At 37.7% G+C, this 18462-nt stretch overlaps 2 protein-coding genes across 2 annotated transcripts; one reads left to right on the forward strand and one right to left on the reverse strand.

Moving 5' to 3' along the window:
• LOC109851035 (acetyl-coenzyme A carboxylase carboxyl transferase subunit alpha, chloroplastic) lies at nt 28–8751 on the reverse strand. The gene is made up of 11 exons (XM_020421142.1): nt 8208–8751; nt 8011–8085; nt 7687–7794; nt 7418–7578; nt 7082–7196; nt 6818–6972; nt 3741–3792; nt 3588–3656; nt 1872–1949; nt 647–1794; nt 28–315 (listed from the first exon to the last, which is right to left on the reverse strand). The coding sequence occupies exons 1-10, from the start codon at nt 8556–8558 to the stop codon at nt 649–651; spliced, it is 2310 nt and encodes a 769-aa protein (XP_020276731.1). The 5' UTR covers nt 8559–8751; the 3' UTR covers nt 28–315; nt 647–648.
• LOC109849808 lies at nt 9864–17203 on the forward strand. Its single transcript, XM_020419687.1, has 4 exons — nt 9864–9981; nt 10122–10256; nt 13110–13207; nt 16179–17203. The coding sequence occupies exons 1-4, from the start codon at nt 9938–9940 to the stop codon at nt 16994–16996; spliced, it is 1095 nt and encodes a 364-aa protein (XP_020275276.1). The 5' UTR covers nt 9864–9937; the 3' UTR covers nt 16997–17203.

Below are 18462 nucleotides of genomic sequence, written 5' to 3' on the forward strand. Positions count from 1 at the left end.
AACATAAGAACATCAAATTGGCTCATATGTGAAAAATCATAAGAATGTACCTTTATTCTGCAGCCAGAAAACTCAAAAATCCAAACACAATTGTTTATCAATTGCATACACATACAGAGAACATATTAACTGCTTAAAGAAGTAAATAAAAAGGAAAAAAACACCTAAGAAAATTGAAAATTTTGAAGGGGTTACACTCGTGTCCCTGTGCTTTTAGACGTCTTGCATCTTCCCCCAAAGCAAGTTGTATGTGAATTTAGGTATCCTTTGAGTTTCACCGTTGGTTGGGTAGGGCACATCAATCATAGTCCATCTCTGCCAAATAAACAATAAGGGATATTTTAGGAAGAAAAAGAATAAAACTGGACCTTGTCCACCGAATAAGAGAAGGAGGGGGGAGAGGGAAGGGAGGGGGGGGTGAGTTAAACTAGATAAAAATAATGAAAAGGGCGTTATTCATCACAATTTTTTTTGCTTGTCATAGATGCAACTATTGAAAATTTTCCAAATTGGGTGCCACACAACATATTGTGTAACTACGGTGTGAAAACATTGAGCAAGTTTGAGGTCTGCAATATTAGGATAAATTACTTCAAAAATAGTACGTAAAAGATTAGTGCGTGTATAGAAGAATGTCTAAACTCACATTTAGGTTTGGCTGCTGATTGTTGAGCTCACATTGCTTTCAGGGTTATAAACACCATGATTCAACCCTCCATTCTGTCCTGAAGATTCCTCTTCTGGTGCATTTTCTGAATAAACCCTTCTAACCTCCTTTTTCAGTGTTTCATACTTCTCTTTCAAATCTTCTTGGGAGTTCAAGGCCTTTGCTATACTATTCTTGATTTGTTCATTCGTTTCCAAAAGTTTTCTCCTAGTTTCTGGATCAGGCGAATCTCCTGCCTTCTCCACCTCCAATTTCAGAGTCTCTATTTTGCTCTTCAGGTCACTTGATTCTGCGGCCTCCTTTATTCTTTCTTTAATCTCACTACTAAGTTCATCAGCTCTTTTTTTTAACTCTGCACACAATGGTTTAGAGGCTACAAGTTGTACATCCAAATTCATAGACTTCAGTGTCTTGGTCAATTCAGATGCTATCTCCTCCTTCGCCTTCAGAATTTTCTCCTTCAAGCCATCATCCAACTCAGAAGCTTCTGAAACTCCTGCATTTGCAATTTCTTCCTTCAGCATGTCCACCTTCTGTTTCAAGTCAGAGCGATTCATGACCACCTTCAATCCTTCATTTAGTTCCTGCTTCAAACGTACTACTTTCTGGGCTTTGGATAATTCCTTTAGCATATTAAGCTTATAATTTAAGTTTCCTGAATTGGGATAATCTGCTAGACCCTGTTCAAACTCCTGCTTTAGTTTCTCAATCCTGTCCTTCAAGCCAGAATCCATGGGTTGTTCTGGAGAACTTCTTGCTTTTGTAATCTCATTCCTGAGCATGTCGAGCTTATTCGTCAAGCCCATGAATTCAGCAGCCTCAGTAAGCTCCTGGTCAACCTCTTCTTTTAGTTTGACAACCAAGTCATTCACACCCACATTTATAGGCTCAGACGAGCGGTTTCCTCTGGATTTTTGTATCTGGTCTTTCAGTTTTTCAACTTCTTGCTCTAAGTCAAGAGTCGATATCTCTGTAATACTTTCTATGTCGATGACTGGTTCCTCTTTCTTCTTCATATTTACTTTCTTTATTGGGTCTATCGGTTGCCCTTCTATGAACCCTCCAATGTTGCGGAATTTGAGCATACGATGATTCAACAGCGTTGGTGTGTCCATCTCTAGGAGTTCCTGTACAAGAAATGTCTTAAAGTTAATAAATAAATAATATTATGTAGTATGCATAGAATAATACAGCTGATCCATACATTCATTGCTCCGACAACTGCAAGTTTTATCTGTTGTGATGTCCAAGATGAATCGGCATGTGCACCACCAAGAGGTTCCTGTCAAATAATAGCACAGCAACAAACACCGGAAGGTTATAAAGATCTCCTTCAAAACATATTCTATGTTTTATTAACCAATTCACTAGCATAGGATAATTTTCAATTGAAAATTATACGATCTGGAGACCTTAAGTGAAAAAGTGAATAGGAAACAGGGGCCTCGACTTGTCAAAAACTTATATGACAATGAACTGCCTTTCTAGTTCATACTAGCTCTTTAATTAAATACTAGTTTAGCCAAAGCACAAGTAAGCAGGTTGGTGATGAATTTCTGCAGGGCACACGATTCAATCAGCAGTCTCCTTTCAACCAAACACAGCAGTCAAATATACACCATGATGTCATCCTATGTTACATGGGTACTTCTAATATGGAGCCATACCTGACACGTGTCATACCCGTACATGTACCCGACACTTCTTGGACAATCCTCTCATACATGCATATATTTATTCAGCCTATACTCAATTATACAATGCATGTTTAATTTAAAACACTATACAATATTTGGATATATATCCTACACTTCACATCCATTTTTGTAACTTGTTGGATAATGGTCGAGTTCATTTCAACCTTAAGAGCTACTATTTAAAAGGGTTGTTTACGTATAGCTCAGAATTATCATTATATGATATATCCCATGAGTTTCAGCCGTGTTTTTGTACCTACCAGTGTTGTCAATGCGCGAGACGCAATGCGGGGCGCAAAGCATCTTTACGCGCACATGGGCAAGGCACAACGTGATGTGCGCGCCCGTGTGATGCGAGACGCACACCGCACACACAATTTTTCAAGATATATAACCAAGCACGAAAGAATATGTTTAGGAATTCACATAAAAAATATATCAGGATAAATAATATCTTTCTACAAATTCACAATATAAGGTCTTAATTTCTACAGCTAACACCCAACATAGCAGCAAAATTTATAAATTTTCAAATCAAATGTCAACTCAAACTAATATCTAAGAAAAGGATAGTTATGGTCCTCAATTGAAGACCTCTAAAGAGGCCTAATGGATTTATTTTGCTTTTTGGGATGTGGATTATCGAGTATAAAGACTCGACTGAAATGTTAACAAATAAAACTATATGAAAGTATGTACTACATGCACCCTGTGCAAAGTCAGGATGTATGCGAGGCACAAAAGGCGCCGCCGCATCAGATGTAGTGCGCTTCGCCACCGCCCTGCATCGCAAGGCGCATGAGACGCATTGAGGCGCGCGCCTTTGAAAACACTGGTACCTACCTTTTACAATTTTGTTGTGTGTCATACCCGCACCCGCATCCGTACCCGTGCAACTTAGATGCCATCCCTTGCATCATGTCTCCAAATCCAGGAAAACTTTCTATTTTAAATCTGGTGAAAATCGCCTATTTTTCACAATGCAATTCAGCTCCGTAGAAAACAGATCTCAGTATGAGCTAGACTTTGGCTCATAATCTCAGGAGTTGGAACATAATGCAATGCACTTGACAGGTGAGCGGAGTTCATTAGTTTATTTCACATGTCTTGTTATGATTTAGTTTTAGATTGTTTTCCGTCACTAATAACTTAATATTTATTGAGATCACATGAAAAGCTAGTATATTAAATTGAAAGAATAAGAGGAAGTGATGTAGTATTACAGGAATGATGCCATCTGCAATTTTCAACTTGCATAACTCTGTGGCAGTTATCCTTAGCTTCTCAGCTGCCTGCCAAGTTTTAAAATACAAAAATTAAAGGTGATATAGTATATATTAGGTGTAGATAAATACAGATGTTCAATAAATGGCTACCTTTGGAGAAGCTTTTGCAGTTTTCCACAATATTGCTGCACATGCTTCCGGGCTGTTCACAAAAATTGCAAAGTAAGAGCCCATTGTAGATCAAGGTGGAGAGTAGGCTTGGATTTCAAATAGGCAAAATGTCATTGGGAAGATGACAAGGAAAGCTATATCGAATTTAAAACCCAAACTATCCACGAAAAGACAGAAGAAGTCTAGTATGAATTATTAAAGTTATGCTAGTAAGGATTAAAATGATTCATGTGGTATTATAAAATTTGATTTAATGCCAGGTATCTGTTGGATTCAGTAAACGTATCAAACCCTTAATTACAAACAAAGAAAGCAAATAATCATGCAAACAAGAAGATCTTACATGGTATTGATATTTGTCTGTGTCTGTGGGAGATAGTGAAGTGGTATCGTTACTTGAAAAGGGATTGTAATATTTCCTTTCACTTTTGGATTATTTCGCAAGAATTTCTCAAGCGCTTAATTCTTCTTTTAATTTTCTTCTTTTTGTTTTCAATGAAAATCTTTAGGGATATTTAAACACATTTTCCTCCTGGTTTGAGTATCTGTAACCTGTTGGACTCCATCTCATATCCTAATCCTCTTTTACTTGTAATTGATCCAGCTCCAATCATAACTTGTATTACTACCAAAGTCAACATTCAATCTAAGTCAAATCAATACTCTTACTCCAATTCTATGAATGCAAGACATAATTAATAGCGTCGTCATTGAGCTAAATACTATCAAATTAAAGGCCCAGAACTAGTGTCATTTAATAAATTGTTTGTTAGCATCAAATCTGCGTTGATGTATAGATGGAAGAAGTTGCACAATAATTTGAAGTATATCAACCACTGCGTATGAGGCAGAGGAGCTCAGTCAAGGGTGAAATGGAAAATTATCACTTATGTGTATGGAAAGGATGAACTTTAAGGGAGAATAGATTGCAAGAAAAAACACACCCTTGTTGTGACCATAATTGAGAAAAACCCGTTACATAGCCCGTTTTGTAACTTAACGGTGCCCTCTTGTTATGTAACACACTCATTTAATGCTGAAACTATTTAACCCCAAAAAAACACATTATATTGCGTTAAATGTGTGTTACGTTATATAACCAGTAAACATGGAGTTTTTTAGGTTAAATTGCATCTCTAATTAGGACGCATGGATGCATCTCCACCATCCAAATCATTTAAACCCTACCCCTTTTAGTCTTGATCACCCTATTCTCTTCTTGCGAATATGCGACCTCTTCGCCTCCAATCCAAACATTTTAACTCCTTGCCTCCTCTGGAACTCCACTGGCTATTAGCGGCTTCTACGACTCCGGTGTGATAAATTTTTTATTTTTCAGTCATGTATTGGATATCTTATTGGATATCTGAGGTTATATCCTTTAAATAAATAGTGATTTTAAAATTATCTTTTAAATTTTAATATTTTCTATTGTCAATTTACCCCAAATCATATCAAACTTGTTGTTCCATTATTTTACCATTCAACATAATTTTTTAAAATCTACCACAAAATTAGAGTACAGTGATTAATTAGTGGGTTAATTGTGTTGGTGAGATAATTACTTTCAGTTATTTTTTGATGTTGAGTTGATTAGGTTTTAGTTTTTAGCTTTCAGTTAATACTAAATTTTGTGAAATTAAGTTTGCACACAATCTTTGTATATAATTTCTTGTTATTGTTACATAGTCATGTTTTCAGCTTGGTTGATTTAGTGAACTTGATTAGGAATTAGAATATTTTTGTAAGTTAAGAACTTGAGAGTTGGAAGTGTTTTATTTATTTTAGACTTATTTTTATTCCCTTAAACTTGACAATGTTAATGTATTTGATCATTTGATGATGCTTTTTGGGATGGTTTCTAGTCATATATGACTAACTTTTGTTAAGAATCTATGATACTATATTTTCATGTTTGATAATTGTGACTATTATGTTTGAAAAGTTTGATGATTCTAAGTATTAAAGTTATTATGAATTGTTAGTATTTATAAAATATCTAAACAATTAATAAACAATATAACATACGCTATGCGTTACATTTTTTTATGTTATTTTCCCTTAACCATTAATAGGAGGTCAAGCGTTACATAACCCATTTTCTTTATTTTCAACATTGGTTGTGACATGCATCCTTGCAAAGATGAAGAGGCAAATAACAGGCAAATCCACATCTTAGTTGACCTACCCTTGAGTTCATCAGCTCATTCAATGCAGTGCAACACACAATCACATAAATTTAAGGTTACAGAACTTGGGTGAGGCCACATATGGTACATGCAATAAGAAATGGTATATTGTGGATAAAGAACTTGGTGACGAAACCCCATACAGTATATCTGTATATGTGACAAAAAAACAGCATGTAAACCACATATCGTAGAAATATTGAAGGTGTCACATCCGCAGTGCATCCGTAGGAGATTGGAGGTTTCTCTATTATGGATAAAATGAGAAAAATCATTTGAGAAGGTTTAGTCATGTACAATGGACACTAGTAAATTCACCAGCAAGGAGAAGTGATAAGATTATAGTTAATAAAGCAAAGAGCTAATCCCAAGAGAACAACTTCATTGAAAACAATTGAAGATGACATGGTAATAATTAATTTAATTGGGAGATGACACTTACAGAATTGAATGAAATATTAAGATTCATGAAGTTGAACCAAAAATTTAGGATAAAAGGTTTTCGTTGTTCTTGTCTAAAATCAATATCTAGTAATAAGAAAGGTTAAGAGGCATGAAACCAAAATGACAGAAAATAAAAACTATGGTATAGTACAATGTTAACAGGTTCTAGCACACTAGCCCTAACTAAATTAATAAAATCCTACGAGTTTTGGGTGGCTGTAGTGATTGTATGTTGTATAACCTAAGAGATGAGCACTTCAAACTTGAGGTATATACAATAGGTAGGCCTTGATTTATGTAAATAAGTCACCCAGTCAAGTATTGTGCTGTTTAACAAATTTAGAGAGTGAAAATCTAGCAGCAGTTTGAGAACACATGAGTAATGAGAAATGAGATAATTGATATAGTTGTTTGTAAAGTCACCTGGCAACATAAAAAACAGCATTTTCCAACATTAGTAACTTATTAGCACATCCAATTGCGAGTGCACCTCCAGATCCACCTTCTCCAATAACAACCGTAACAATAGGAACTTTCAGACCAAACATAGTCCTCAAATTGAAGGCAATGGCCTCACCCTGCAAGAACGAAAATTGTACATTAGCACAAAATTAAAAAAAAACAATGGCATACAGTTGCAACTAATCTGACACGGGCACATATGATCTGATAAAGAAGAAAATACACCTGACCAAGCTCCTCCGACTTGAGGTCTGCATAAGCACCAGGTGTATCAATAAAAGTGATGATTGGCAACCCATGATGGTCAGCATAATACATCATACGCAAAGCTTTCCGGTAACTGGTTAATCATACGAATGATAGATTGGTTAGATCCCTAGAAAACAAATTAAACAATGAATAAATTATATAGCATCAGAACCAAGCCATATCTTTCTTCATTCCTTTCTGTAAGGGATATTACTCATCAAAAGCAATTAAATTACATCCGCTCAGTATGGGCACTAGCATCATGTGAAATCAGATACATTCAGATTCCAATGATATGGCCAAATTACATACCCATGAGGAGTAGGCATACCAAAGTTGCGCTTAATGTTCTCCTTTGTGTTTCTACCTTTCTGGTGACCGATAAACATATAAGTTCTTCCCTCTATGCTTCCAATACCGGTCACAATGGCAGGATCATCATATCCAGCACGATCTCCATGGAGCTCTACAAACTGTATACAGAAAACATAAACTAAAGCATCAAGACAACATCAATACTTAAAATGTAAATTCGACTGCAGTGCAATGTACAAATGATGAACTTTTGTTGATCCCCAAACCTTTTCAGTTATGTTGAACACATGGTCCAGAAAAGTTGGCCTGTTGGGATGGCGAGCAATGCTCACACGCTGTATAGGAGTGAGATGGGTATAGAGATCCTTTAAAGCCTGCAAAATCAACAATCCCGAAGCCAAATTTTACGTAAATGGGAAGATTTAGCAGCAAAACTAAAGTTAAATTATCACTTCCAGAACCCCAAAGGCAGTGGAAATACCAACCAGCTGCAAACTAGAAGACCGGCTATTTTCTTAAAAAAGAAAGCATCCTAATACAAAAAAAAAAGTGAGCTTTGAATTTTCAAAAAAATAAAAATAAAAAATTACCTGCTCATACTTAGACTCAAGAGATAAGATCTGATCTGTGAAGTCTAGTCCAGTTTCAGCAGCCATCTTTTGTACCTACAAACGATGAGACCAAAAGTAAGCTATCTTTTCAAGTTCGTGGGTAAGATCAAAAGCTCAAAAAAGAATAATTCCTAGCATAATAAGTAACAAAAAGAAAAAAGAAAAATTTCACTCACATCCATGATCTTCTTCTCGAGATCCATGAGAGGCTTCTCGAAGGGCAAAGTAACAGGCTTAGGCTTCTCCTTGAGAGGCTTAAACTCCGACAAGTAGCTAAGGATCCCTCCCTTGACATTGGGATCGGGCTCGATCTCGTCAGGCCACGGGTACTCGTGCTTCACCTTCCCCTTCTTCACGATCTTGGCCATCACATTCACCCCCCTCCTCCTCCTCCTCAAATCAACGCTGACCGCTCCCGATCTCCCCAAAATCCTAAGGGGGACCCCGATCACTCCACTGCTCGAGCTCCGCAGGAGATCCGAGGCCGAAGCCCCGGAGCCGGAGGAGAGCGCCGCAAGCGAAGACATCTGGGGGGTGGGGGAGAGCAATCGAGCTTCGATCTGCGGGGGGGCTAAAAAAAACCCTAGAGATGGGGATCTAATGAATAGAGAGAAAGAGCGGCATTGGAGAAATCGAAGACCCGAAGCTTTTTGCTACGTTCGGTTCCTCAGAGGAAATTAATTAATTAACGAGTTAAAAAATGGGGCTCGATTTCGATACTTCTTATGTTGAAGCGGCAGGTGGCCTGCACTCTTGAATATTCTGGGTTTTGGCCGTTGGCGGTTTCTGTCAATTTCCCAAATTAGTCACTTGAATCACGTGAAATTCCGTAAAATTGTGCATTATTTTTGACTTTGAAGATAGTAGCGTTATATATATATATAGCCTGATTGGTAACTCATTTTGATTCGGAAAATTTCTTACTAAAGATTTTAACTTTTTGGGTCCTAAGCACGCTGCATGCAGTTTAAAAAGTAATGCTATGAGAAGGAATAAGGACCGAGCAAGAAATGATATTAGGCGAGAGGTTAATTCTTAGTAAGTTTAACAAAATATTGCTGAGAGTTGAGAAGAAATGTTTAAGAGCATCTCCAAGGGGCCGGAAAAATCCGGCCCCTTAGCTAAATTAAGGGAGATATAAGGGAGATGTGATCCAAGGGACCGTAAAAAAACCCCCTTCACCCCATGTCCCTTAACTTCCTCACCAAATTAAGGGGAAGGTTAAAGTCCCTTAACATTAATATTTAATTATTTATTCATTTATAAATAAACCACATATTTAATTAAATCCTAATCTATAAAATTTAAAAACTAAATATAATTAATTAAAGGGTAGGGAACTTTTAAGGGGGAACCATTGGAGAAAAACCAACCCCTCCCTTAAAGTTCCCCCTAGATTAAGGGACATCCAAGGAATCCCTTGGAGATGCTCTAAATGAGATGACTAATTTTCAAAGAACTTATTTGATCCTAGGAGCTTAAAAGTAAGTTTTACGACTTTTAGGATCCATTCCAAATTGTACGTAATGTTGGGGGAGGGCCGTGAAAAAGGCCCCAATTTATTTTACCAATTTGGGCCATGCACTTGTTATAATTAACCGGGTGCAGTGGGTGTGAGGCCCAAGTCGTGGGAACTCTAACAAAGATCAGGCCCAAACTCATCTGTTAAAAAAGAGGCCCAAGTCACGTTTTTTCGCGGATAAGGTTGCGGTTCATGGACACTAGGCAAAGCATTGAAATTACGTTTGAACAACCCACTGTACGTACAGACTATAGAAAGCCCAACAACAGAATAATTGCTGACTGACGAAACTTTGGAGGCAAAGCTAAGGCTTAATTTTGTTATCTGAGCTAGAGAATTATATACGTGTATATATATATATATATATACATCCACAGAAGAGAGATGTTCCCTCGCATGTGCTTCAACTTTGACAGGCTTCTTCATAGGTAATTAAGCGTTTATATATAAATATACATATATATATATATATACTAAAGATATGGTGTTTAATTTCTAAATTTCCTATTATAATTAAACTTCACGCATTAATTTTTTATTAATTTTGCGGGTAGCGCAATCTCTGCAGGAAGAAGAAGGATGATCGTGGGGCCATCACTGCTAAAGTTGACGGCCGAGATTTGCACTGCCACTCCGTTATCTGCAACAGGAATCAAAGGATGAGCCCTGACGGATTCACGCTCCGAGCTCATAAAAGAGACAGGTCGCCGCGACTCATCGATATATCTTACTAATTTAACTGTTTACTACACCTGACACATGCACTAGTACTAAAACTTCAAAGTCAGAACCATAAACTATAATACAAATCTGAAAAATTGAATTAAAGTGATAAATTAAAAAAGCAGAGATCCAAATTATATATCATGTTGAATGCTTAATGTTTTTTTTCCCGTTCTCCGAAAATAATCCGATGCAGATCTGAGAGGCTTTTCAAGTTATATGATTAAGTCAATTTACAAGTCAACTCATAGGCCAGATCCTAAACATATTAGTAGATTTTAGTAAGTTCTTTCCAAACTTATCAGAATAGGGATCAAATTGTTCAAACTGTTCTTTAAATATATATATACTTTTTAAAAAATATATATTAATTAGACATGTTTTCTGTTAGCTGAAATCTTTTTTTTTTCTTTCTCCCCGAGAAAAAGGATGAGGGGTTCCAAAAAAACTCCCCAGCTTGCCATGCCTACATTGCCCAAATTAAGAAGGTTTTGCTACAAACTGAACCAATTACTAAACCCTAAATTAATAATCCAAAGAAGAGCTAGCTAGCATAGATAGCTACATCACAACCTCATTCTACTACTTTGTGAAGAAACATGACATGCGCGCGCTCCACCCGGGCCACAAATTGTGAACTGTACTTGGTTTCTCAGAAGTATGTAAATTATGTAATAGACAATTCCAAGCAGCTAGCAACAACAAACCTACAGTGTAAGAACAAAGGACATGACTCTCTAAGTACTCATTGTCACACTCAGAACGCATTTATCTTCTCGCACAATATATATATTTTTTCCTGAGCCTATCTTTAGTATTAAGGATGCATGTGCGTGCGTGTGTGTGTTTCTTAATTATCCTCTTTTTTTTTCTTTCTCTTTTTCGGCAATTAACCAGTTTAGAATCTTAACTTTCAAAGGCACAGGAACTAACCAAATATTGCACTAGAATAATCTGATGATATGCACTTAACTGAGAACAGTACCCTTTTACTCTCAAAATACCAGCTAAATATACCATGCCTAATTAACAAATCAATTTATTGCAACACTAGCTAACTGGCCCTGCAATTGTCTACAAAAGCTCATATACCAAACATTAACCCAACCATCAGAACATCTACTTTTCATATCACACACGTACAATGACTTTGGTTTTTTCAGCGAGAGCAAACAGAGATGGGAAAGTTGAAGTTGATGTGAAATTAATCCCCAGACCATTTATCATGCTAAAAGTAAAAAAAAAAAAACTTTCCGTTAACAACCTTGACTATATAGAACATGTCAAAATTAAAGCTAGGAGTCTCAATTAAGTAAAACATCACCCCAAAATTTATCTTTAATTTCCCCCTAACTGATGTCCGATGGTAATCACGAATCGATACACTAAGTTTTTACATAACACGTCAGAATGATAAATTCTTTGAGTTCCTATTCTATTTTCCAAATTAGGGATGTTGTGGCTTTATCCCAAAATTTATCTTTAATTTCCTTGCATTCTCTCTGCAGTGTGTTTTAGAAGTACACCTACTTCTTCACGTTAATGAAATTAGCTTCTCCCTTTCTCACACGCAAAAGATTCTAATTATCTCATACAAATTATGTTGCCATATATACCTTATCTAAGATCTCAGATATGGAAAATAAATATTATATATATATATATATATATGTCATCGTATTAGTTTTGTGATTATTACTTTTACAATATTTCTAATTTACAATTTTATTTGTAGAGTGAAAACACTATACAACTAATAAGATCATAATACTACAATAATATATAAAATACTTTAAATTTATAATATTATTATATATAGAGTGAAAACAATATACAACTATATATATGTTAAGATCATAATACTGCTATTTTACATAACTGTAACAAAAAATGTTGTAACGCCCGAGTCCCGGACTCCATTAATGTATTATCCCGTGCTAATTAATAATATAATCGATCAAGAAGATCGATATATAAGTATTATTTTAGATTAATTTCTCAGAGAAAGATATATGTAGCATTTAAAGAACATAGCCTCAAGCAGTTGGGACTTAAACTTGAATCTTACTTTTAAAAACAGCGAAGGAAAACTTAATAAACACACAATCAATAGCATAGACCCGGCCACCTACTCTCTTCTTCCTGCACTTTAATTAATTAATATGTTAAAAATCTAATTTGGAAAATAGAATAGAAACTCGAAGAATATTGCTTGCAATTAACTTTAACATGCATAATAGGATCTGTTGTTTAGAAATAGGGCAATAAAGAAAACGATCTCTTGTTTAGAAATATATAGGGCAATAAAGAAAATGATCTGATCGTGATCTTAATTAAAGGAGTCACTAGGTAGTCCGATGAAGATAATGAAGTTAAATTTATTCGCCTACACTTTCCAAAATCATGGTACCTTCCCAAGCTCTTTATTTATTTATTTTTTTAATTAAATTGAATGATATGATGTGAGGGAGCATATATAGATTTTTCACATGCAAAGTGTAAGCAGTTTTAAAGCTGATACATTAATTAAAAATAATACTAATAATAATAACTTAAACCGTGAAAATGGTCCCGGTACAGTTCCGACAGTAAACAGCAGCAACCAGCTTGCATTGCAATTTGCAAAGCACAAAGACCTCTGCATTGATGGCTCTATTTATTTATTTACACCTTATATCTGTGGAAGCAACCGAAAGTGGGCCCAATAAAAAATCCAACCCTCCTCTCACTCACGTGTCTCCGGCCAATCAACACAATTAAAAAAATAAAAATAAAAATAAAAATAAAAATAACGCTGTGGTCGTTTACTCTCTTCCTCCTGCTTGATCATCAGCAGCAGCAGGAACGAAGAGATCAAAGAGAGGAAGCGAGAGATGGCGAACAAGAGTCGCCAAGCAGTCTCAGATCTCATCCACCGCGGCCTTCGGTCCTGCCTCAGCCCACCACCTCCCCCGGCGATCCCTTCACGGCCAACCATTTCGGGCGACGACGACGACGACCGCCTTCTGTCGTCGGAGCTCGGAGATCCGAACCCGACGGCTACAGATCGAGGAACAGGAGAGAGAATCTATTGGAACCCTGACCAGCAGATGGGGGAGAGAAGAGGGCTGAAGTCGTAGAGGGCTGGGGTGAAGGAGATGGAAACCCAATGAACAAGTGTTGGAGGCGGTGTCCGGCGTGAAGAAGGCGTAGTGTAGCTGCAGGAGGGCGATGCCCCTGGACCCCGAGCAAGAGAGGGTGGCCGCATGGGGGGTTGCGGGAGCGGAGGAGGATGGGAGGATGAGGGAACAGGTTAGGTCAGGAGAGGCTGGCGGCGTGGAGCGGCGGCGTGCGGGCCGTTGAGGGAGTGGTTTGCGCCTTACGAGTGGCGCTGGAGAGCTGAGACGGAGGCGTGAACGGCGAGGAGGTGGAGGTCGAGGCGTTGAAGGATGAAGCTTGGGCGTGAGGAGGCGAGCTGCAGCAGAGGGGGCCTGGATCAAGAAGGGTCCAGGGTCACTATACGGCAAGAGGTCGGATGCAAGCGGGTTAGGTGAGCGTTTTTGTTGGTTTTTTTTTTTTTTTGTAATACGCCCTTGGCATTTAGTATATTTGCTTTAGTGCCTCATGCCCGGTAGAAGGAATCTTTGACTGTGTTTACACTCACATATATAGTAGCATTTCCACGTGGACCACCTATATTTTACTAACCTTATTTTTATTGCTTTAATCTAATCTCCGTATTTAAAAACCTTTTTCAGAACAACCATATTTCCCACATTTCATATTTTCTTTTTTTTTAGGGAAGTTACTTAATAAATTGCAGCGCTAGCATGCATTACGTACAAATGTTATGACAAAATGATCAAATTCCTCTTAAGTGGTCATTTTCTTAGTCAAATGTATCTTATGTGGTCATTTTCTTAGTCAAATGTTTAACTGATAGATGTCGTAAGAGTGTTTTCCCCCCATTTCTTATACTTTCTGCAATCGGGAAAAAAAAATCAAATTTCAAAAAAAAAAATTTGTCAAGGGAAAAGGCGACAAAGCTAATAAAAAAATATGAAGAAATGGATAAAAAACACTGTCACATCATTACTATATTAAATATTTAACTGTGAGCTCACAAAATGACTATATTGGAAACGTACTCATAGTTCAAGTGGAAAATATAGGCTAATGGGTATTTTAGGAGGGAAGCCGCGAGTTTACAAAAATTTTAAGGATGAATTTGTTATTTTGTCCTAAATGGTATAATTATTTCATATGAAAAGAGACAAGCATCTTCGAAATATAAATACACAAAACTCCTTGTTATAAGTTACGGAGAAGAATGTTACGTATGTGTTATAGTGTTATACTACTAAAGTAGCATTGCATTTGTAAGTAGTTTATATTTGTTTAGAATATATATTCACCTTTCATATAATTATTCATGGTTTACGGTACGTAGTGTACTTCTATGACAATTAAACTAAAACATAATCACATATGTAATTAAAGAATGGTGACGGCCGGTAACTTATTTTGTGCATCAAAAGGGGCTTATCTCACTCAAAAAAAATCATACATTCATATCAAAATATTATATTATTTCTCATTGCGTAGCTCTTTCAAAATTGGATTTCCATTGTCCAGGGGACATTAGATTAAACATATATATATTATATATATATATATATATAGTATATAATAGAGAGAGAGACGATGGAGAGATGAGGCCAGCGGGTAAAGTCGAGAGAAGTGAGGAGAGAGAGCAGAAATATGGGTATGCTGTGTACCAAATGTTGGTTGTGAGGTGGCCACAATCCCCTCCACTCATTTAAATGGGGATCATATCACTACAAAGTCACACTTTTTTGTGCTTAGGTACCAAGCTATACCCATTGTTTTCTCATATATATATACTATACTACTATAACTATATGTATATATAATATTATATAGAGAGAGAGAGTGTGTGCTGAAACACAGGGCCCACTCACCTCATCTCTGTCTTATATCTCTCTTTTTTAACCATTGTCCTTATAGTTATCAAGACCCTTCAAATTTTAGCTAATTTTCTAGTGAGAAAAAGGACTACAATATTAATAAGCGGAAATTTTGAATCAAAAAATGAGATGCCCCAAAAAAATCATTTTGAAGGATAAGCATATTAAAGAACATTAATGATAGGGGTTGCATATGGTCCGGATATGTCTCAGATATAATACTTACCATAATTCATATTTGCACACGAATCACGAATAAGGATACATATGCAAATATAACTCAGTAAGAAATTTTGATATCCATATCCGCTAAAACTGGAATGGATTATACGGGTATGCATGTGGATATACATGCATATATAAAAGAAATATGAAAAAACTAGATAATATTGAAAAATATAGTTCATATGATACACATTAATATGTTTGTTATATTTAAAAAGCTAAAGTTAGATATCTTAATCATCAAAATTAACCTCAAATCAATAAATCTAAGGATTAAAACTGTTGCAATTGTGTGTCCAATATATATCCAGATAATTTGAATGCAGGTTTGAATATTTCATTAGATAATCATATTCTATGTTATAAGTTTTAGTAAGCCACATACGAATACAGACATTTCCTAATTTTTGTGCGTGCCTAATTAATGAGCATGAGCATGTATGATTCAGGAGAAAGTAGCCGGTGGTGACGGCTCATGATATTAAATGTGCATCCAAAGGACCTTAAACATTAGATCCGAACATGTATCTCGAAATCTAATGATCTAATAGTTAAAACATCATTTGGATGCATATTTGGTACTATGAATCCGGATGTATTTGATACTTTTTTGTGATGTAGATATACAACAATTCCCTTTCATCAAACATGAATATTTCAGCACGAAATAAATTTCTGTCATACTTAGATCTCCTTAATTTGACTCACAGGCACACCGTTGGCAGCGCCAACGCCGGAGCTATTCGAAATATGCATGGAAGAAGTAAAATCAGCCTCCAAATCCTTCACTGCCCACCTCCTCTCCCTAATGCGCGCCGCCCACTGGGACATCTCCGCCGCTGCCCGCTCCATCATCGAGCACGCCTCCTCCTCTGACCCCGCCGACACCTCTGACCACCACCTGACCATCCCCCACGTCCCCCACGTCAACCCGACCCATGCCAAGCACGCCCTCGAGTCCTACGTCACCCGCAAGATCTTCCACGGCTTCGAGAATGAGACCTTCTACATCGATGGCTCCCTCTCCTCCCTCCTCCACCCCTCCGAGTTCCGCAGTGACTGCTTCTCCCAGTTCCGTGACATGCGCCACATGGACCCAGCCGAGGTCCTCGGCATCCTCCCCAGTTGCCACTTTGGCAAGTTCGCTGCCAAGAAGTACCTCTCCATGGTGCACCCCAAGATGGAGGAGTCACTATTCGGCAGCACCGAGCAGAGGCGGCAAGTGATGGATGGGGCCCACCCGAGGACGGGGTTCTACGGGGAGTACCTGAGGATGGCGAAGGCCGTGTGGCTGCTGCATCTGTTGGCGTTTGCAATGAAGCCTTCGCCGAGTCATTTTGAGGCGAGTAAGGGAGCGGAGTTTCACCCAGAGTATATGGAGAGTGTGGTGAGGCTGGCGGGGGGGGGGGGGCGGGTGCAGAGTGGGTGGGTGGTTGGGTTCTCGGTTGGGCCTGGGTTTAAGCTCGGAAATGGGTCGGTGGTCAGGGCCAGAGTGTATTTGGTGCCTAGAGTCAGAGACCTCATTTGATTTACGTGTTTGTGTGTGGGTCTTTGTGTGTGTGTGTGTGTTTGTTTTTGAAGTTTTGATTGTGAGTCGCAAAGCTATGCGAGTGATATTGGATGTGCTTGCGTCTGTAGTTTAGTCTATGGTATGTATTGTGTGTGTTAAGTCTACTTAATCTAATATGATTAGTATGTTTTTTTTCTGAAAATATATGATTAGTATGTTTTGGTACATCACGGTGCGTGGTATCTGCATGCAGTGCTTAATTATTCCAATTTGTCATAAAAATGGTTAATTGCCACCCAAATCTCCCCTATGGACTTGAGATCTGATGTAGGATGTTTAACGAACAATTTTATGGAGAATTTGGACAATCACGAGCTAAATATAGATTTATACATATTATTGACTTACTAAAAAAAACAGTAATATCTTTCAATTCGGAAGGCGAATTCTAACGTATTAAATATGTAAATCGCCTATCTCGACTAGACAGAGCTAACCAGAATGTCAGATTTTTAAAATTTCATCAGCAATAAGCCATTTTGGCTAAAATTTAAAAATAATTAGCTTTTAGTTTATTTTAGTAATAAAGTTAGAGTCTGTTATAGTGTTCCCATTCGCCAAAGTACAACTCATTGCCAAGTAACAAACATGTGTACTTATGCATGCAATGCCCCAATAAAGTTGGCGGTCAAAGACCAACGAGGAGTCCGACTTAGCCAACTCGTCGAGTTGACATTCCTTAATGTCGACTCGAACGGCGGTGTCAGTCGACCCTCTTGTTGAAGACGAATCGCCATAAGCCCACTTGACCAGATACTTGACGCCTCACGAAGACGACTCGAAAGGTGTTACTTCTCGGCGAAGTTAAAGGACGACTTCTGCCTCGAGTCTTTCCTACTGGCGATGTGTCAACATCGCATTTAATGCATGAGAGGCGCATCATGCCTCTGGCCCTGATAGCTTTCATGACTCATTGGACCACGTAGGCACCGTCATGCTGTCAATCACTTCTCGTTTAATACTGAAGTGATCCTTCCCCCACTCGTCAGCCGACACCTGTAAAGTAGATGTTGACTCAGCTGCCAGCCTACACTTCATCACTGTCATCTTGTGCTCGGTTGAAGTGACCAATCTATCCTTATACCCCCGGTATAAATACGTGTACTATTCGAACATAACAGAGGACTTCTGGGATCTTGATTTCTGTATCTTTTTATCTTATCTGATCTTTAAGTAGAGACACTGTACACCCACAAGAACTCACACAGTTCTTTATTTTTCCACACTCAAGTTCATTAGCTGACTTGACCGTCAGAGGAACCACGAGGGATCCAAGCCCCATCCTCTCATTAATTCCTACATGTGCAGGCTTTTCAGCAACCCAACTCAAGAGCCGGACATAAAGTGGGGGAAGAAAGTCGCCCCTCATCAATACTGTACAACCTCATCCAACCACGGATACCACTGACTGTGTGACCATTTAA

This window comes from Asparagus officinalis, chromosome 7, assembly GCF_001876935.1.
Source record: "Asparagus officinalis chromosome 7, Aspof.V1, whole genome shotgun sequence".
NCBI classification, from domain to species: domain Eukaryota; kingdom Viridiplantae; phylum Streptophyta; class Magnoliopsida; order Asparagales; family Asparagaceae; genus Asparagus; species Asparagus officinalis.

What these genes read in the sequence shown, in the direction of transcription:
- LOC109851035 (XM_020421142.1), bottom strand. Translation starts at nt 8,558, where the DNA reads ATGTCTTCGCTTGCGGCGCTCTCCTCCGGCTCCGGGGCTTCGGCCTCG. An exon ending in TGTTCAACATAACTGAAAAG is followed by an intron (nt 7,579 to 7,686) that starts GTTTGGGGATCA and finishes TTCTGTATACAG; the next exon opens with TTTGTAGAGCTCCATGGAGA. An exon ending in CTGCAAAAGCTTCTCCAAAG is followed by an intron (nt 3,657 to 3,740) that starts GTAGCCATTTAT and finishes AAAACTTGGCAG; the next exon opens with GCAGCTGAGAAGCTAAGGAT.
- LOC109849808 (XM_020419687.1), top strand. Translation starts at nt 9,938, where the DNA reads ATGTTCCCTCGCATGTGCTTCAACTTTGACAGGCTTCTTCATAG. An exon ending in TTTGACAGGCTTCTTCATAG is followed by an intron (nt 9,982 to 10,121) that starts GTAATTAAGCGT and finishes CAATCTCTGCAG; the next exon opens with GAAGAAGAAGGATGATCGTG. An exon ending in CGAGCTCATAAAAGAGACAG is followed by an intron (nt 10,257 to 13,109) that starts GTCGCCGCGACT and finishes CTTGATCATCAG; the next exon opens with CAGCAGCAGGAACGAAGAGA.